Source organism: Notothenia rossii, assembly GCF_949606895.1.
Source record: "Notothenia rossii genome assembly, chromosome: 6".
Lineage (NCBI taxonomy): Eukaryota > Metazoa > Chordata > Actinopteri > Perciformes > Nototheniidae > Notothenia > Notothenia rossii.
In genome coordinates, this window is record NC_136909.1 from 82,372,309 (window position 1) to 82,393,862 (window position 21,554).

Here is a 21,554-nt window from a genome sequence, read left to right on the forward strand (position 1 = left end):
ACACACAGCGAGAAGTGTTTTCTCCTGTGAGTGAGCCTCAACCACACTCTTCCACTCTCTCTGTTTGCATAAGGAAATGGTCCGTGAAATGGGTTTGATGGAATCAAACTACATATTAAGACAAATACATATTTCACAGCAGTTGATGGACTGATTGATAGAGCCGTGTCTTCATTTCCTCTCTGAGTCACCACCCAGAAGGTCTTTATCAGAGACAGTATGATGAATGATTAAGGCTTGGCTTGTTTCAGACAGGAGAAGATGTGTTAACTTGTCTTGTTGTGATCTTTAATAGTTCTTGGTGTGACTTTCTGAGGTTCTTAATATGCAAATATTGTTTTGTGTGAGTTTGTGTGCTTCTACAGTATCTGCCACAAGGGGTCACCAAACTCCCACATGTTCTGCATCTCTCCTCCCTCTCCATCCCCTCTGCTGTAGACATCAACAAACACACTTTTTTTAAAAACTCACTGAAGGATGACCGACAATGCGGCAGCAACAGTGTCCTGGATCCACAGCCAGGGTGGAAAGTGGTGCACGTTTTGATCAATGCAACTGTTGTTTTAGCATAACAAGGCTGGCTGACAAACCCCCCTGACCCACACCAACCTCAACACCTTTCATTAACCTCAAAACCCAAATCCATCCAACTGGACCAGTCACAGCAACTTGCTGCCGATGCTGGCGGTCACACGCCTCTGCACAGCCATAATGGGCCGCCGCACAATTGGGGTGGGGGGGGGGGGCCACGTAACCAACAAAAATTCACCGTCCTTCCAAGAGGCCGGCCGCCTGCAAGTTACCAGCAGCACCGCTCGTCCCTGTTTGTCTGCACTCACTAAAAGGAAAGAATGTTTTCCCCCACAACATGGCTGTGTGGGGATTAAGGGCCCTTTCTGAGTGGCCCCGGGTCGTGCGGCAGATGTTAGCCAGGATAGCGCTGGTTGCCGTGCCGACAGTGAGCCGGCGGGATCGGCCCGCCCAGACAACGTTAAGCTTGTGTACATGTGCACGTGAGAGGGTGAGGGGCCCGTCACACATTGGTGGGAAATTTGTCACAGCGGTCACACACTAAACTCATCTACACTGTCTCTGATCGTCATCACACAGAAAGAGCTTCACGCGGCTGATGGTGGTTTTTATTTATATGTGTGACATCAAGGCAGGTAGCAAGTGAGAGTTGTTTAGGCCTACTAGTATCTGATTGTTGGTTGGACGTATTCATTAATAAATGGACTGCATTAGCACTTTCCCGGTCTTTGACATTTCAAGTCAGCATTCACACATGTTCATGCAGAGGTAGAGGGTGCCACATTGCTCAGGGAAACTATTCACACACATGCACACCAACAGTCATGTCATTGGAAGCAATTAGGGGTTAATTATCTTGCCCAAGGACACATACTGACCTTCTGATTGGAGGACGATCATGTGTTATGTCCAAATTATTTGTATTCATTGCTCACTCAGACCACTTTAGGTACATACTTTAAAAACATAAACTTGTTCTGATCAGCTTTATTGCAGTCTGTAAGGTGTGAATTTAAGGCAACACGTGGGCTTTTAAACAGGCAGTTGCACTTCATCCGTCAAAATCACTTCCCTCTCCCAGATGATTTTTTAATAGGAAATGTTGTTTTAACGGCTAAGCTCTCAAGTGCTTGTCACACAGAGCCTCTAATGAAGATGACTTACTGTACAGATGGCTTTATGGGTGATTTAAGTCTTTGGGGATGACTCCGCTGTGTTAAAAGTATTGATTCAACTTGGCACCATTGCAAGAAACAAGAGTAATAAATCTGATCACAGCAGACACTGAGGTATTCTAGTATTCTCCCTTTGACTAATGAAGTGTGATTGATAGGTTGTACATTGATGGGTGAGAAAGCATTGAATACAAGAAACTAAGGAGAATGGATCGGCTGAAATACATTTCTAAGAGTTATTTATATTGTTTTGCTTTTTTTTTTCACCATTTGTCTAAATTGTAGGTGCAGGGTTAGGTTGTATGGTCGCTTGATGTGAAAGACGAGCCGGTTCTCTTCACGTCAGACAGGTCTATCTGCAGGGTGAATGTGTTTAACATGGGGGGCCCAGTGCAGGCCCCTGTGGTACTTGTAACCGTCAGGCTCAATGGAAAGAGGATACAGCGTCTGACAAGACATGACTTGACCCAGCGGTAGAGGCAGAGCCCTACTATTGTCCTGAATAAACAGCAGAAATCAGCGTTGGAGAATTCCCCCTTTGTGTGTGTGTGTGTGTGTGTGTGTGTGTGTGTGTGTGTGTGTGTGTGTGTGTGTGTGTGTGTGTGTGTGTGTGTGTGTGTGTGTGTGTGTGTGTGTGTGTGTGTGTGTGTGTGTGTGTGTGTGTGTGTGTGTGTGTGTGTGTGTGTGTGTGTGTGTGTGTGTGTGTGTGTGTGTGTGTGTGTGTGTGTGTCAAAGTGAAGGTAACAAGGAACTTCTTCGGGGCAAGCGTCTAAGTCTGTGGACACACCAGCTCCACAATGACTGTACTCTCGAAGGAAGAATATTGGGCAGGGCTGTTTTCATGCATAACTGTGTGTTTGGGCTTTCTGACAGATGGAGAATAGCCAGATGTGTGTTTGTATTTGTATGTGTGTGTACAAGCATGCAAATGTGCGTATTTGGTGCTTCAGTTCGGCTGGTTTTGAACCTCAGAAGCAGCTTGACTAACCCCGTATTGCAGGCGAACAATAACAATAATTCACTATGATTTGAAAACACTTTACTTCAATCTCTGCATTGATAGTAAAGAGGACTCAACGCTTAAAGGCAATCATCCTTGTTTAGTTTGTACAGCATGTGTTCTGTTATTGCAATTGCTTTAATGGTAGTAGGGACGTGAGCACACTGAATCCTTTCATGCCTGTGCTGTGACTGTGGAAACTGTTATCAAAACATTTACATGTAGGTTAGCATGAGGTTATTACACTAGTAACATGTCTATGCAGAGACAATGTACCAATCAGGATTATCTGGATAATCCTCACCTTTCACTGAACAGTTTTGATGAAACTAATTTATTCGGTTGAAATAGTTCTTGTGAAATATGTTCACTCTGTGTTTTATTCCGGCCAACTGGCTATCCAGTTCATGTGTTAAATCCCAAATCTCTTTTTCCAACTTTGCTCCTTATACGGATTGATAAATAGGTAATGGGATGAAGTTAAGGCTTTATCCAGAGAAAGTTAGGGTTATGGATTTGTTCTGAAATGAGTTGACCGACAGAAGATAAATGTTATTTGTTGTAAAATATCAAACATTTGCAACTTCTCAAATTAAATGTTTTGCTTTTTTAATGCCTTGAGAATTTTTGACTATACAAAATAAAAATTGTCCTGCAAATTTTAAGTGATTGTTAGCCACTGTCATAAACACATTTTAAATCACCATTAGCTCTAATGCAGTCCCCAAAAGAAGAACATTGTACGTTTGACAATCCAACTTCCTAACCAAAGGTCATATTACCCTCGTGAAGTGTGATAGACAACTGCCAATCTGAGAGTAGACTCTGGAAAGGATCTTATGAACTTATTGACTTGAGCGTACTGCAGCGGAGGGAGATATGACACTGGTGTCCATCTCTGAGGTCACAGCAGAGGGAACAAACTTCTTGGTCCGAGTGTCATCGGTGTATGAGCGCTCTGTGCCATGTCAACCTGTCAGAGAGGGGGGGGGGGGGGGCACGCACTGCCTGCTGAGAGATGTCCAAGGTGTCATGGCCTCATCTGAGAGGTGACAGACAGCATGTGTGTGAGTGTGTGACGGGCAAATAAAACCCCTGAGAAGTCTAGGGGACGTTCATCGTGACCTTTCGTTTAGCCAGGGTCCATCTCGCTCTGCGCATCTGACAGCAACTTTCAAAAGAACCTTACTTCCTGAGCCATTGACAGGTGTGTGTGTGTGTGTGTGTGTGTGTGTGTGTGTGTGTGTGTGTGTGTGTGTGTGTGTGTGTGTGTGTGTGTGTGTGTGTGTGTGTGTGTGTGTGTGTGTGTGTGTGTGTGTGTGTGTGTGTGTGTGTGTGTGTGTGTGTGTGTGTGTGTGTGTGTGTGTGTGTGTGTGTGTGTGTGGTGTAAGTATTTATACACTACTGCAGGAATTGTTTACATACTGCTGTTAGAAAAAAACTTCCCAAATTGGGATCAATAAAGTATATCTTATCTTATTAATCGCCTGACCTTGGGTATAGTCTGATGTTAGGTAGTAGAGATTCCTCTTTTACAGATAGATATTCATGAGTGGAAAATAAAGAGCAGATGCAGCAACAGTTGGCATTAAAGTGTGTGTCAAGTGCACAATAAGCCTCTTACAAGCTGGAATTAAAAACTTCACAATATAGAAATAGACAACAAGGTTATTCTAGGGTTGGATTAGCACTATGGAATTGGATCATGAAAATTAAGCTCAACACAATCACAGTTTACACCTCTTCAATGTAACCACTGAGTGGACTGAGTTCAATAATGATCCGGGGTCCCTTACCCTTTTCTTGACTGTAAAACAATCCAGTTTTAACCGTAATATTCCCTGTCATGTGACACAGTGGGATGTCCACTAAAGGAACGTTTGAATTCTTTTTATGGCCAAATCTGTTTTTAAATGCTAGTGTATTTATTGACACGTCTAGTTTCTGGGCTATATATTCAGCATATACATCTATGTTTTCGTTCATGTGTCCGTAAACAATTCCTTCAGTGTATTTGTTTGTGTGTTTACCTTTTTCATACGTGCGTTTGTGGTCAGGAGGTGAGGGTCGAACAACATGCCACCAAACAGCTTTAAAAGAAGAAAATCCAACAACATAAACAAAAACCACCGCGGTCAGTGTGACACGCGTCACCTTCGCTGTGACAGGGGACGACACCGGAGAGCCTCAGAGTCCCCCAGAATCCCTTTGAAGTCGGCCAGATATTGTGCCGCTGCTCTGGAAGTATTGTCTTTCCTGCCCTTGGGCGTTGCTGCATGGCAGATGCACTCGGCTTTTAGTGCAACACTTGCCAGGATTAGGCCTATTAGCTGAACAGGGAAAGACAACCATCGCAGGTTTAGTGGAATCCGCTCTGAATGTGGGAATCTTGGATTGTTACTACATTTTGCAGCAGGCATGATTAAACCTGAATCCTGTCTGTCTTCTCCAACACGTTTCCTGCCTAATCATGACCCGATTCCTCACTAAACGTCTCTTTTTCTCCGTCTTTCCCGGCCCCTCAGTCATTACTGCTGCTGTGTTTGTGTTTCTGCTCCAGGCGTTGGGTAAATACCTCTGCTGGAGTAGATTTTTCCCCCCCCACCTTCCTCCCTCCATTACCTCCTCTAATGACGTTTACACATCTGCTTAGAAGAGCTTCCACTCATCTCTCCGTCCCCCTGTGTCCGTCTTTCTCTCCCTCTCTTTGTCACACACTGAGACGGTGAGATTATTACATTCTCCATTATTCGGCTGCTGAATTGATATCCTACTTTCAATGAACTCGTACAAATCAGATTATGTTCACGCTCCCTCACTCAGTTAACAACAATCAAAACTATTTTCTCATTTAAATAAATATATTCACACATTTATGAAAGAAGACAGATGTGAAGAGATACTGTCATTTCAAAGACCTGCTTTATTGCAGCCACCATTATGGATATGATCGTACTTTTAAGAAGGTAAATCAGTCCTTAGCTTTAAGAAATGAAGACCTTCACCAACAGGAAATTCATATGTCAATATTTGGACAATTGATTTACCATTTTATTCATTTTACAAACAGAACACGTTTTGAGAATTTGAGCAATTGATGTTTCAATGATGGTAAACTGAATCTTTTGTTTTTATGAACTGTAGGATGGACACATAAGAAAGTTTAAGACGCCATATTGGCATTCAACCAACCATTTTCATGTGCAGCTTTGACTATTTTCTAACATTTAAATATATCACAATGAACACTTACATTGAGAACATTTGAATCCAAATAGAAAATATTATTCAATTTCTGCCCTATAGAGTTTTTCAGAATCCTTTCATGGACTGATCATTTTTTAAAGTTTTTCAATTGAGGGTTTTTAAGTTTTTTAAGTGTTCATTATGGGGCAAAGGTCTCTTTTGGTCTATTGCTTCTGGACACGTGAACTTTTCAACCCCTCACCTGCACATGCCCTCCAAACCTAGACATTTGCGTGCTCCAGTGCGCACACACACACACACACACACACACACACACACACACACACACACACACACACACACACACACACACTATGCACATACATACATACATACATACACACTTCCACACGCACTCATCACTCGCTAAAGAGACTTGCCCAACGGTCATGTCACTTGAGCTCCATTTTCCTGCTGATGGACATGTAAAACACACAGACACACACACACGCAAACAGAGTGACTGTACCTGTCACCTCTGTTGAATACCTCATTTTGTTCCTCATGTCAATCACCTCTATTCTTCTTTTGCCGACAGCTGAATAGGCTCCCGTGGGACTCTGTAAAGTGTCTATGTGTGTGTGTGTGCGTGTGTTAGTGTGTGTTGATGTAAGTGTGTGAAAGAAAGCCTGCTGCCTGGCGCCACGTTGCCCAGCCTCCACTGTCCCGCACCAAACTCCTTGTCTTTTAATGGGACAGTTGATAAAGTACGCTGTACTTTGTGTGTGTGTGTGTGTGTGTGTGTGTGTGTGTGTGTGTGTGTGTGTGTGTGTGTGTGTGTGTGTGTGTGTGTGTGTGTGTGTGTGTGTGTGTGTGTGTGTGTGTGTGTGTGTGTGTGTGTGTGTGTGTGTGTGTGTGTGTGTGTGTGTGTGTGTGTGTGTGTGTGTGTGTGTGTGTGTGTGTGTGTGTGTGTGTGTGTGTGTGTGTGTGTGTGTGGCAGGCCTCACAGCACTTACTAACTCTGAAGAAGATAGTTTTCGGTCTGTCCGCTCTTCTTCTCTTCTCAGCGTGTCGAGTTCAGTACCGCCTTAGGTCCTTGACAGAATCACTGGAGTAGAGTGACTGAGAGACAGACAGACTGTGGGGAAGAGAGGGGGAGAAGAGGACAGGTTGACAAGAACATGACTAAGCCCCACGAGTTAGGCGTAGACTTTCCAATGTTTATTACCCCACAGTGCACCACAGAACAATGTGTGTACTTTTTTCCCTTTTTGGTGAAATGATTGACCAATCAGAGCTCAGAAGGTCAGATTTAAAGGGAAACGTCATCTTCCTACAGTCATTTGTAAAAAGCAATCACTGAAAAAAGGTTGTAAGCATATCATTTGGACAAATCCAGAATGCACATTTTCCTTGTTGTATTTGTATATCCAGTGGATATAGAATAGTACAGTTTGTTATACGGAGTTGTTTTTGTATCGTGCTTTCATTATAGGAGTTTCTAAAGTGTCAATAAAAGACTCATCAACAGGAAGTGATTCGACATACTTCTAATATTGCCTTTTTGCTATAATGTAAACAAATACAGGCTAACATCCAGTGCAACATTGTACTTCCTGTTTACATCCCCAAGGCATTATTGGAACTGTAGTTTCCTGCAACTAGACCATGAGTATCCATCAAACACATTCGAGGCACATTATAATATTAAAGGAGTCAAGAAATATATGTTGCACTTTCCATATTCTGTGATAAGGTTTAAACTAATTGCACGAGTGAAGAACACTTGTTATGTTTGCAGTACGATCAGTATAAGGTTATTGTAATAAGTGTCTTCTCTTCAGACATGCCTTTAATCTGTCCTCTCAGTGGTCACATCCCTCCTGTTATATCCATTAGACTCCTTTCAGGGATTTGACGCTTTGTTTTATCCGGGTTTTCCCTCCTCATTATCTCACTCCCTCTTCAGAGGCATGCTGTTTTCAGAGTTTGTCCACCTTTCTTTGCTCTGATATGACACTGGAAGCTGGAGGACTTCTCCCTCAAGGATACACTGAAGATAAGGGTGTGTGTGAGTGTGTGTGTGTGCACCGTTTCATATGTATGTAAATGTGTGCATGTGTACATTTCCTCAGGTATCACACGGTTCAAAGATAGGAGAGTTCTGTATGTGCCTCTCCATGCATACGTTTGTGACTGTGACTCACATATCAGAAGTTTTAAAGATTGGACTTCAGTGCCTGAGTGTGTTTACTGAATACCTGAGTGTATGTGTTTATGCAGTCAAACTGAGACTTGGCAGCAGCTCCTCGGCACCTCAGATTGGAAAATATGTCACAATTACACACTCTACCTATCTCTCTCTCTATATAGATATTTTCTGGTTGCTTTGTATGTTCTCCATGTTTGCCAAGTTTCTCTCCGAGAGCCAAAACTAGACCAGGCAGTAGCTGAGAGAGTGTCTGCAAGAGATAAAGGGGGTGGGGGGAAAAAATGTATTAGAGATGAAACAATAAAGAGTAGAGTAAAAACTGCAAGACAGAAAGCGAAAATCAGACATTCTGAAATAATGTCTTTTAAAAAAGACGAGACAAAGAATAAGGAGAGTAAAAATTGGTGGAAAGAGAGCGAAGGCTTGCAGCCGGGGTCAGGAAGCTTAATGCATTTCTAATAGGAGGAACCTCAGGAAAACATGGGGGACAAGAAAGAAGTGAGAAAAAGATAACAAGCACGGGACAAGAAGGCAGAGGGATGATAAGTGAAGGTGTCTGAGGAAAAGGAAAAGACAGAAAAGGAAAACGGAAGTTAAAACTGACAAATCTACAGCCAGAAGTGTGTGTTTGAGATGTGTAATGACGGTGTGTGTGTGTGTGTGTGTGTGTGTGTGTGTGTGTGTGTGTGTGTGTGTGTGTGTGTGTGTGTGTGTTGTGTGTCTTGGCAGCAGGGAAAGAGGCTGTGATGGCCTTGTGTCAGTCACCCTATGGCAGCTCTTTAACCCTGTAATTTACCACATCACTCTGATGGAACCACTGCACCGGCTGACAGCTCTCGCTCTCTCTCTCTCTCTCTCTCTCTCTGTGTGTGTGTGTGTGTGTGTGTGTGTGTGTGTGTGTGTGTGTGTGTGTGTGTGTGTGTGTGTGTGTGTGTGTGTGTGTGTGTGTGTGTGTGTGTGTGTGTGTGTGTGTGTGTGTGTGTGTGTGTGTGTGTGTGTGTGTGTGTGTGTGTGTGTGTGTGTGTGTGTGTGTGTGTGTGTGTGTGTGTGTGTGTGTGTGTGTGTGTGTGTGTGTGTGTGTGTGTGTGTGTGTGTGTGTGTGTGTGTGTGTGTGTGTGTGTGTGTGTGTGTGTGTGTGTGCATACATACCTGTGGGAGGATTCGTGAGATGTCAAACTAAATGTCTGTGAACCTGCCTTCATTTCAGCCTTCTCTCTCTCTCTCTCTCTCTCTCTCTCTGTCTTGTTTCAGTGGAGCTCCAGATCTGCACCATGTTCGTTCAGACCCTCGGGTGATGGCCAAACTTGAACTCATTTATTAAGGACCTCACATCTGTAGCAACGTAAGCTACATTACTGTAAGTACCCAACAGTTATCCACCAACCACTGGTTAATGATGCTTGAAATCTCTCTTTGGCACACAAGTGTGTATTTGTTTTTTTCTTATGATTTCTAACTTCTGATTTTATTTGGTCCTGATAATGCTGTTTTCCAAAAAAAGACTAATATAACGTCGGAGGAGACATGATTTCCGCCTCCCGTTTAATAGGTCAAATTTGTTGCAAACAGTGATGCTGGATGGAGGCTGATGGTGTTTTTATACTATATATTGCAAAAAGGTCAGACATTTCATTCCTCCACCAGGGAGAGGATGTGGAAAGGTCATCAGTGAGATTCAAACTAAGAACTGTTTGTGCCGTAAATCCACCTTCACTGTTCTGTCCATGTTTACACTATATTCTGTTAGCCTTTATAACTGTCTGTTGAAGTTGTGGGTGCTGAGAGCGGCAGGGCTGCAAGCCAGATATCAAATAAAGACTTCCATTGTTTCTCTTTCACTCTGAAGGAACCAGTCCAACATTAATATTTACTATAAGTTCTGTCGCTGGCACACAAACAGGCTCACACGCCTATCCAAGCACACACATACAAAGCAACTTTCTTGTTTCTCTTTACACACACACACACACACACACACACACACACACACACACACACACACACACACACACACACACACACACACACACACACACACACACACACACACACACACACACACACACACACACACACACACACACACACACACACACACACACACACACACACACACACACACACTCTCTCTCTGACACCCGGAGGGCAGAGTGAAAGAAGAGCATAGAGAGAAGCAGAGAGCAGACAAGGTCGTAGTTCCTGTGGACTGTCTTTGAAAGAGGAGTCGTATGTTTTACCTCCTCTCCTTTGATGTTAAAGCAGCCTCTTTACTAGAGTAAAGACAGCATACAATAACCTAGACCCCCCCTCACCCCTCACACAGAGCTCTGTACACCCCCACAAAGCTCTGCGGGGGAACAGGTAACCCACAGCAACCTCAGCCAGAAATCAGAATGAGTGTGGCAGCTGTCCAGGACCTGTGTGTGTGTGTACATGTGTGTGTGTGTGTGTGTGTGTGTGTGTGTGTGTGTGTGTGTGTGTGTGTGTGTGTACATGTGTGTACGTGCATGGATTGTGTGTGTGTGTACATGTGTGTGTGTGTGTGTGTGTGTGTGTGTGTGTGTGTGTGTACATGTGTGTGCGTGCATTGATTGTGTGTGCATGTCATTTTTTGATGGTACTCACTATACCTGTCTTGTAGCTTTCAGCAAAATGTTTTTATAACACCTGATGCCAAAGTAAATATTGCTAAATCACAGGTGATCCTATTCACAGCAATATCTTCAGTATGTGATTAAAATACTGCTCATTTGTAAGTAGCAGTGATAAGTATTGTATATACTACTGTACTCCAATGGAAGTTGTCATGGAACAAATCCCTTCATGTTATTTGGGAACTCTTAGTAAACTCAGTCTAAGTGGATAGTAAAGTGTGCAAAATTGCAATTGTGAACATGAACAGCAAGATGTTGGTTCATCGGCATTCTTTAGAAACTTGTCGTTTACAGTATGAACGGCACATCTGGTCTTGCACGTTAAATACAGCAGGATCTCACTGAGGAGTGTGTGTGTGGCTGTTTCTAACCCTTGTGTGTTCGTTAGGTAAAGGAAAGGTCGACTTTAATTCGTAGAGCAAATTTCGCTCAAAGTTAACTTGATATGTGCTAGATTCAACATACAGAGTAATTTACATAAGATTCTAATAAGCAAACAAAGAAAAGAGAAATAAATGTATTAGAAAAAACATAAACATAAACATTCGACACAGCCCCTCCACAGACTCAAACAGAAAGACACACAAATACAGTGACCAAATGTAAGAGAAAAGGCTCTGACACCCCCCCGGTCATCAGGTAGTTTGTTCCAGAGATCAGCACCAAAATAAAAGTTTCACCATCTGCTTTTTATTCTGGGAACAGTTCAAAAAAGGTCTTATTATAGGTCTGATTGGATTGTTGTGAGTGAGCATGTCAGAAATAAACTGGTAGCCAATGAATGCATTCATGAAGTTAATGCTGGAGCGATACATGTTTGCGTGGCTTTGCATGTACACAGACTAGAGTGGGAAGTCATTAAAGAAATATGCTGATGTGTTGGGTGGGACAGCATAGATAGAAGATCAACAGAAATGGACTGATCTTAAATCACTATTTAGCTTCATTCAATTAAAAACACCTCAACCTGAACAAACCCTCTCTTTGTTGATGTCTCACCTTCTCTCTCTGTTTCCTGACCTGACACTCATGTGGCCACAAGGCTCATGGACACACACATCATTCCTGTCCACCACACACTCACCTATTTACTCCTATTTTTCTGTATCAATGTCAGCCCCCCTTGTTTCTTTTATTTTGCCGTAAATTCCCTAAGACCCCGACAGCAGAACAAGGTCTCAAGAACTTATAGGTTAGCCAGACGGGCAATAACTAAAGGAAAGCTGCCTGAAATGAGGTTCTACCTCCAAAAGGGCTGACTGGTTATGAGAGGATAAAAGAATCCTCTTATGTCGGTAAACTCATTACGCCGCCGCTGCCAAGCCTTGCTAGCCCCAGCGTTTCCATGGCAGCCGGTGTTATCTGTGTGTATTTTTGTTGGGACTTGTAGTTTTGGGGTTTGAGTGTCAAAATGAGATTTCTTCTTTTTTTTTCACACCATGAGGTGCAGAGGGGAGAGATAAGAGAGAGTCCCCTCTCAGCGTTAACGAGAGAAAGTAAGAGAGAGAGAGAGCATTAGCTGCACAGATAGAGAAATGAATGGTCCACACAGCAGTACTGCTCCACCTTTAGCTGCACTTTACAGACAGTCTGTGCATCTGTGTCCTTCCCATGTAGCATGTGGTTAACTTAGTGGCATTTTGTAAAGAACTACCGCTACATAACAATAAGATAAGATGAGACTTTATTTATCCCGAAGGAAATGGTTGTGCCAGAGTAACAAAATAGAATAAACACAATAAACACAGCAGCACAACAGCAAAACTGTACACTAAAAGTTCAGCAAAAAGAGCAATTAAACATCTACAGACAACATGGAACATAGAAACATAGAAACATAGAAACATAGAAACATAGATGGTCACACAATCAATGCAATTATTAGCAGTAGTTAGTAGTGCAAAAAATAAAACGTAGTGGCAGTTACGTAATTGCACGTTATCATAGCATTATTAATAATACTAGTAATAATAATATTGCACATAGTAATATATAGCAGGGAGTGTAATGTAATGATGGTAATTATATTGATATGTATATTGCACATAGTGTTGGTGTGGAAGTTCTCAGTTCCCTTTACTTAAGGGTGAAGAGTTAAAGTGAAGAGTATTAAAAGCAGTTTGCATTCTTTGCTCAATGTGGCAAAAAACTTCACAAACACAATCGAGAAAAATGTGTTAAAGGATGGGTTTGTTTTGGTAAAATAAACTTCTTTACACTTTCCCAAAACCTGAAGTCAAACCTCAGAAAGTGTCTTAATTAATGCAGTTTACAGAAAATGTTGAATCGGAATCGGAAATGTGCCTAAGCTAACCCAGTTACTGTTCGTATAAGATAAGATAGTACTTTATTGATCCCAATTTGGGAAATGTTTGCGTTGCAGCAGCATAAAAAAGACATGGCATTGTACAATACAAATCCAAAGACTAGAAATAAACAAGAAAGTAAAAAATATATATATATGTTGAATTTAACAAGGTATTATATATACATAAATATATGACAGATGGAATATGAAATATTGAACAGATTACCGGTATATAAATGTATTCCAAGAGAAACTATGGAGAAGATGACGATGATATGGGATCTAAGAAATGCTAGCTTATCTTCCCATTATTATAACTGTAGCATATAGAACATAAAAAAGATAGATAAGTGACTATTGGTAAAATTGTTGAACTCAAAAGAGAATCTACTGAAAACCACATTTTGTTGTCATGTTTTGACAGTAAAATACTTCACTATATTTTTATTTTTATTTAACCTTTATTCAACCAGATAAAAAGCATTGAGATAAAATCTAATTTACAATGCTGACCTGGCCAAGAAGGCAGCAACATTACACATAACACACAACACAGACATATAAAATACAGAGAACACAACTAAGTAAACAAAACAAAAACGAAAAGCAGTCACTACATTGTGCACATTAGGACAGTAAGAAAGGTGCACTACTTATTACTGCAAGAGCAGCTGGTGGTAAGGACCTCAGACAACTTCAATTTAAAACAGGCTATAGGGACAAGTGCCGTCAGTTTAAGGCGTGATTGAAGGTCATTCCAAGACCAAGGACCATAATGAAAAAGACTCCTTTTTCCAGCCTCAGTCCGCACAGCAGGTACCTGGACCCGTATCCAGTCACTGGGTCTGAGGTTGTAAGAGTCAAAAACTGGAGCAAATCTGGCACATATGTACAATGGAAGCTTACCTAAAATGGCTTTATACATTAATAAAAAACAATGCTGCATCCTACGCATACTAAGTGAGGACCATCCAGTTAGGCTGTACAGTTTGCAATGATGAATCCTATAGGGAGCATTTGATATACTGTATATCGCTGTGCAGCATGGTAGAGTGGGTCAAGTTTGGCCAAAACAGTGGGACAGGCAAATCTATAGATTGTATCACCATAGTCCAGCTGGGACAGGAATAAGCCAGAGACCAACCTTTTACGGGAAGAAGTTGAAAAACAACATTTAAGTATGTAAAGGAAGCCAAGAGTGAATTTCAATTTCTTTGTTAGAACTTCAATATGGTGTTTGAAGTTCAGATTTCTGTCCAACCAAAAGCCCAAATATTTGTATGTATCGAAAAACTCAACGGAGACGCAATCAAGGGTGTCAACGGAAAGGCAAGAGGATGCTGACTTGGGAGCAAAGAGCATTGCTTTGGTTTTCTTACTGTTCAATAGCAGTTTCGAATCAATAAGCGCATGCTGTAGCGTGATAAAATGAGTTTTTAAATTGGAAATGGCCATATCCAGAGAAGGAGCACATGAGTATACAATAGTGTCATTAGCAAACATATGATAGGTAGAACATTTCATCTGATTACAAATATTGTTTATATATATATAATAAAAAGATGAAAGGGCCCCAAAATAGAGCCCTGTGGAACTCCTTATATACACTATGGTGTTTCTGTGTTTTACTGGAGAAAATATGTATTTCTTAAAAGGTCTACTGATAATTGTAACACTTCAAGAATTTGTACAAGAAGTATTCGCAGTAGTTCGAGTTAAAGTACAATGATTAATAGCAGCAATAGTTTACTTTACTGGGATCCTCGTAAACAGTAGTATGAGCATTGGCTATTCGACCTGGGGTCTGTAATGCTTTAACAAATGTAGTTGTGGTAATTCATGCAGTAGCATCGGTTATTCAGTAATATTCTGTACAACATGTTATACTTATAAAGCAACAGTTGTAATACCAGTTGTAATTGATTTGGTATTGATTCCACAGTAGGAAATTCTTCCCTATCATTGAAACATCATAAGCTGTTCAATACTCTCCTACCACTCACACAGTCAGATCAAAATACGTCATCCACATTCAATAACAAACCATCAATACCCCCCACTGAGAAACCCCACAGAAGAAGCTAAAGCCCCCAGGAACAGAAGTTAACAGACTGTAGAATAAAGCGTGTAATAAGGACGGAGGGAGCTGTGTTCATTAGCTGATGTGAGGAATGCTGCCTGCTTTGTCTCAGCTGTCGGCTCCAAAGTGTGTGTCCGTCACCGCTCACCTGTGGCGTGTGAATGAAGGTGCAAACATGGCTGCCGTGACCTCGTCTCAGTGTCAGTCTGAGTTCATGTGCATGTCTGTCTGCCTTTCTGTAAACTAGTTTTTAAGTCAAAATGTGCAGTCTTACCTGTAGAGTAACACCTACTGTCATTCTATCGCACTATTATACAGGTTCAGGAAGTGCTGCTTCAAAATATGCAAAAAGGTGTTATGTTGAAACACTGTAAGGAAAGCACTAAGATACTACTGTGTCACTCAGAAATGAGTTCAAAGGGAACAAAAGGATAATCATGGATCAACTTATCTCTCTTTTCTTTCATTAATACAATCTGATAATGTGTGTTCCCATTACCAATACTGTTCTATGTAATTACTAGAGTTAAAACCTAGGAGAAAGTATTCAATGTATTGATTTCTACACCTTATCAGCACTATACAGAAGCAACACATCAATCTAAACATAGGATACTCTCATCAACTGAAAACGTATATATGAGAAACAAATCTGAAGCTTACTGAACTTCTGTCAATTATATTATTGTAAGAGGTTAAAGTGCAACGTTACTATGTCTCGAACACTGTTGTTAACCAGTCCTGTTCGCATTCACACGCTTTTGAAACTGAGAAGCTGCAGCAATTATTTATTTCCATGCTTAAGTAACACTGGATTTCACTTGTATGGCCATTTTCACACAGAAGTACTTTAACCATGTGACATTTTACTTCTCATTCACATATGTCACATGAAGGCTAGAGCAGCATGTGTGCAGGTTTCGTCATGTTTCACCTTTTTATATGTCGGTTTTAATGTGAGTAAATATTCAGCACTGATGATTACAAACCTTTGTGTTAACATCTGGTCATTTGAGGATCTTTAAAACCTTCACCGTTAACACGTGTGCTCTCAGGGAGATCGGTGCTTTGTCGTCTCTAATATTCATTGTACTACCTCCTATAGAAATTGCAGATTTTGCCAGGTACAAGCCGCCAGTCATCAGTCTGTGCATGTGTGCCTTCATGCATACTTTGTTTGACCCTTAGGCCTATTTATGTCAATCTATTATGTTGCCTCGTCAAGATATGCATCTGTGGTTGTGTTTGGCTCTTTCTTCTTCTTTCATCTGTTCTGTTTCTCACCGTCCCTCCCTGCAGACTCGGGTTACACTCCTCCATCAGATGGCGTTTTGCCTGGCTGAGCTGCACTTGTGGTCCACCAAGAGCTCACTCCAAGTCAAAGGTAGCACTTATCAGCATGTTCAATCTGTCTCCATCGTCCTCTCTCTGTGTCTTTCTCTCCTCTCTCCGTCTTGCTCTTGCTCTCTCTGTCATCACTCACTTTGTTTTCACACCTTCTCCCCACCTCACCTATATCTACTCTATCAATCTAACTCTCAGTCAACACCAATTCTCACTCTGTCTTTTTCCACTTTCTCTTTGCTCTCTAGACAAATGGTGTGTGTTGCATTAAACATGACATTCTTTATGTTGTTTTTACCACGTTAAACTGAAGTTGTATGTTGTTTAAAGTGTGATTGGTTAGCATAACCACAAGCAACTAGTTAGGGTTAGGGTTAGCCCCGAACCTAACCCTAACAACGAGACCACACACGTGGACTAATGTTGACAAAGGCATGCAACCGTTCCACACCTGTTGACAAGGAAACAATTGTTCAACTTGTGTAGCAATGAGTGCTACAGGGGAGCATGTTTGGATCAAGTATAAAACAGACTATAGTTAGCAAAAAAAACCTAAACATTAAGATTACAAACTAATCTTTAATTCAAATCTGATTTATTGGCAAAGGTTTTTCTGTACTCTCAATGTACTCAAACAGTAATAAACATACAGCAAAAAGCAAGGCCATCAGAGCTTAATGTAAGAAACATAAAATATATAGCGTTTTTTTAATGCATTCTTCTTTCTTGGCAAAACTAAATGCCTACATTACCTATAATGCAACATAAAGGCCATATATTTAGGTTTGTTATGCTACTAGCATCTAGCCAAAAGCAGAGATAATGTGAGCTACAGATTTATTTTTATTTGAAAACGTATTATTCAGATCCAACCAACACTACCTGGAAAGCCGTCAGAAGACTTCATAATATTACATTTTTAGGAATATACAGCAGTATTTGCCTCGGTCCTCTTGAAGAGTGGTGTGTATGATTCATATTTAAGATTATATTCAAGAAGAACAGCTACTTTAGCATGAGCAATTGTATTTCCTTTTAACACAAACTCAGATAAAGACAGGGGCGCCGTAAGGGGGTGAAACATTAGGACGATTCTAAGGGCCCGTGACTGACAGGGGCCAAAACTATTTTAGAACATTAAGAAAAAAATGTTTAATCAACGAATGTGATTATCTTTTCATGGGGCCCAAAATCCCTGGCGACGCCCCTGGATAAAGACACAATATTTAAATAAAATATTGTGTGCAAATGGCTCAGTTATGGTAATTTAATGCCACACACCACATACATCACCATCGTGCATACACTGAGAAACAATACCGGCCAGCCATGTCCCTGTGAGGAAGAGTGGGTGTGGCGTAAGTTTGACATGTCTTCAGTTTTTCTGCGTCTTTCTGCCCGCCACCTATCAGTCCATCTCTTCTGTCAAACGGAAATGCTCTGTTTCTCCATTTTCTTGTTTTCTCCTTCCTTTCATTCTGTCTTGTCTTTCACAGTCTGCTGAGCCTTAGACCCAGATAGTGTCTCTCAGTGGCAGACTGTGGGTGTATGTGTGTGTGTATGTGTGTGTGTGTTTATGTACACAAAGGTACATCCCAGGTGATGGTGAAATATCCTTATTTGTTTGTTTTCTCCCGCTGTGTGTGTCTTGTGCTATCTTGGAAATAAATGTGGAGGGATACATCTGCGCGGAGAGGCCTGGTCACTGAGGTGTGACGCTCCCTATCACCACCGTGCTTACATCATATACATCCACCTCAAAAACAATCATATGGATTCATAAAAGCAGCATCTGCTGTTCAATGCTAGGAAACAAATGTTTTCTATGTGTATTTGTATGTCCTACATGCGTTCATCACGTCTGTACAGCTGCACACAAAAGCAGGCATCTCTTACAACTATAAGGTTTTCTAATGTTGGACATTAAGCAGCCTCACAGAAAACCACAACTATAATGTAAAAGAAGGTTTTTGTTTGTTCTTACTTCCACAGGAAACTAGTTTAGCTTTAGGATTAGTTTAGACACTAGAATTTCAGTTAGAATTTGGTTTACGAGCAGTTTGACATTTGGCTTTCACTGTGGAAATGGAAATTGAAAACATAAATATGATTTAGAGTACGTTGAAAGCCAATGAAAGTTGAATATTCAACTTCCAGAAGTGTGATATCAAAATTGTACGGCTCCAGTGCATATACACTTAGCATGGACTTCCTACACATGTAATAAATATCTTATTGACTCTAGTACATTCATTTATATCAAATAAAAAGTATCTGCACATTCATAGATTCATGTTCTTTCATTTAGGAAGAAGTAGATAGATTTGTCATTTAGTTGTTTTTACTTAGTAAGTGAACAAACCATATCAGACAGTAATTATCTTTCAAAGAAGACACTTGTTATATGTCTTAAAAGATGTCAGTCAGACAAATTGAGTTTGGTGTAATGAAACACAGACTGAGACATCATGCAAATAATTGAAGCCATGCATTCAAACCACTTTCAACGCAAATGCTTTCCTTTAAATGCTTTAGTCATTGTTTCACAGAAAAAAAGTGTCAGGCTCATATTGGCAGATACTCAAGGTTACAAAATCACTATCCTTGTCAGAATTGGAAAAAGTGTCATCAAGCCATTAGTTATAGTGGTGAGTGTGTTTGTGTGTGTGCCATCAGCTGTCCTGTTGTATTAGTGTGACCTGGCCTCAGGAGCAGCAGCAGTGCAGCGATAAAGAAACGATGTGTTGTGCGAATCTGAGTCTGGCTGCTTATGGTTCTGGGCCTGCAGGAATAACACTGACAAAAAGGCTCCGCTCAGCAGTTTGTGTGTGTGTGTGTGTGTGTGTGTGTTTATCTACTAGTGTGTGTGCCTGCTATGTGTGTGTTGCTAATATGTTTTCCGTATCTGCCTGCTGTGTGTTTCGACTTTTTAATGTATATGTTGCATGTGTGTAAATCAGTCTGTCCCTCAGGTGGGATGGGTTAAGGCGCACTCCTGTCTTTATTAATACCCCTCTGCCTCCCCCTCCATCCAGGTCTCGGACTCCCCCCGGCCCCCCCTCCCTCCTCCCCCCTCACAGGGTCTTATCTAAACTGTGGTGCTGGCAGACGGGACAGGCCACTGGCTGATAGCGATTGTTTATCCCACGGTGCGAAATTGCTGATCTGTCTTCTGCTTTTCCCTGACAGCTAGATGTTCATCTCCCTCTCTCTCTCCCTCTCTCCCTCTCCCCCCCCCCCCTACAGATACAGATATTGGCACCTATCAGTACTACGATAAAGGAGAGCCAGGTAAATAGTGTTTATATTGGATGTCTATTTGTGTTTAAGATAAGTTGCATTTGTCTTGTTTTTGGAATGTATGTGATTTCCTTATATATAAAGAAGGGCTTTCTGCTGCCTCCCACGCTGCCATAAGCTGCAAACACACACACAGACGCACAAATTATTGCTCCTGCGCATTTTAAAGTCTTGCCACAGATACACTTGTCCAAACAGAGGCTATTAGTATGTAGGATTTGCACCCTAAAGCCCTATATACAAACACACACACACACACACACACACACACACACACACACACACACACACACACACACACACACACACACACACACACATACGTGCAGGTTATTAGGCCTCCCTGGTTCTATCTCTTACACTCCCTGTGTTGCTGTTGACCCGGGGTCTTGCCACACAGCGATATGGAAACTAAACTGTTGACTTTCGTCTAGATCACATAGCAAGAGGCCCCATGTAGTCCGGCCTCATATTGCCTCGGGCCTATAGGCTTCCCTTACCATCAGGAAGTGCTCACATCGCTCGGGTCGCTCCCCCGCGGCCCGAGTGATGGAGGGTCGAGCTGTCTCTTAGTTTGCTTTTTTTGACTTTGTGTGTAGTCATTTTTCTTAGTCATTTTGAGATTTGCTCTGAGTGACCTGTGAAAGGTAGAAAATTAGACTTGTCATCATCTGTTTGAAAGACCTTGAAAATGAAACTCGTCTGACTTAATTTGTACTGATAAGTACAAGTCAAACATATTCAAAATGACTCTTAAGTATGGGTTCAAATTTGGGTTATTACTATCTATTTTCCTTAAATAAAAATACTAGAAATGTCTTGTTTTGACATCTGCATCATTATCCTATTAAGATAGTATGACAAACCTATTAGCTAACAGCAGTGGCGGACTGGCCATCGGGACGAATGCCGAAGTGGGCCGGTCGGACGATGTGGGCCGGTCGGATAAGTCACTAGCACCCCCCCCCCCCCCCCCCCGTTGACAATTTACTAGTGGTACCGAAGTGGGCCGGTCGAGATGCCCGGGCTGATTTTTAGTCCCAGTCCGCCCCTGGCTAACACGATCATGTTTCTGGACGATTCATGACTCTTTAAAACTTTTCAGACCCAAAGTCTGGCATTACTGTATAAGGATCTACATTTTCCACTACGTTCACCAGTTAGTCACTAATCATGTCTGTCTCCAGTTGGGTTTGTGAGTAGGAAGTGTACAAACTGTCACTGATGAGAGCATTGAAAGTGAACCAAAACAGTGAAGATGTGAGCCATAAAACCAAAACAATGTGCTCAAAGACTCAACACCTTTCATTATCCGATCCATTCTTTAAATAAAATATTGATGAGAGGTGCTTTAAGGTGTATCATGCATATCTGTAAGAGTGCATAAACCCTCTCTTGCTTTCGTTCTCTCTCCTTAAAGACAGTAACATCCCTCTGTCATGTCTCTTCTTCCCCATCAACTCAATCAAAATAAAAACATGTCTTAGTGTCTCTTTCTAGTGACGTCTTCATGTTTTTGCTTTTGTCTCAAATGGTCCCGCCTTTCTTTCATTCCCTTCCTCTTGCCTCCTTTTTTTCTCCCACCATGTATATTTTTGTTCTCTCACATTGTGTACAGTATGTCTCTCCCTCTCATCACGGGGTTTTCTCCCTTCTCTCTCATCTGAGAAGCTGCCTTCTCTTTCATTGCAATCTTCAGTGGGGAGACGATGCTCTCGCTCCAAATCCTTTCATTTGGAGGATTACTAAAGTGTGGCTTGATAT

General features: G+C 41.5%; 1 protein-coding gene across 9 annotated transcripts in view; it reads left to right on the forward strand.

Annotated features, from left to right (window-relative positions):
• Nucleotides 1–21,554, forward strand: part of wdpcp (WD repeat containing planar cell polarity effector) — a 77,720-nt gene that overhangs the window by 4,510 nt on the left and 51,656 nt on the right. For 7 of the 9 annotated variants that reach the window (XR_013809196.1, XR_013809197.1, XR_013809198.1 and 4 more), the window contains exons 2-3: nucleotides 16,446–16,530; nucleotides 19,737–19,781. Coding sequence is in view for 5 of the 9 variants with exons in the window: in XM_079686593.1 (XP_079542719.1) it covers nucleotides 16,446–16,530; nucleotides 19,737–19,781 (130 nt within the window). In the remaining 4 variants the exon portion in view is untranslated. Of the gene's footprint in view, nucleotides 1–9,355; nucleotides 9,462–16,445; nucleotides 16,531–19,736; nucleotides 19,782–21,554 lie in introns of all 9 variants that reach the window. The other 2 variants (XM_079686596.1, XM_079686595.1) reach the window with 1 other exon arrangement.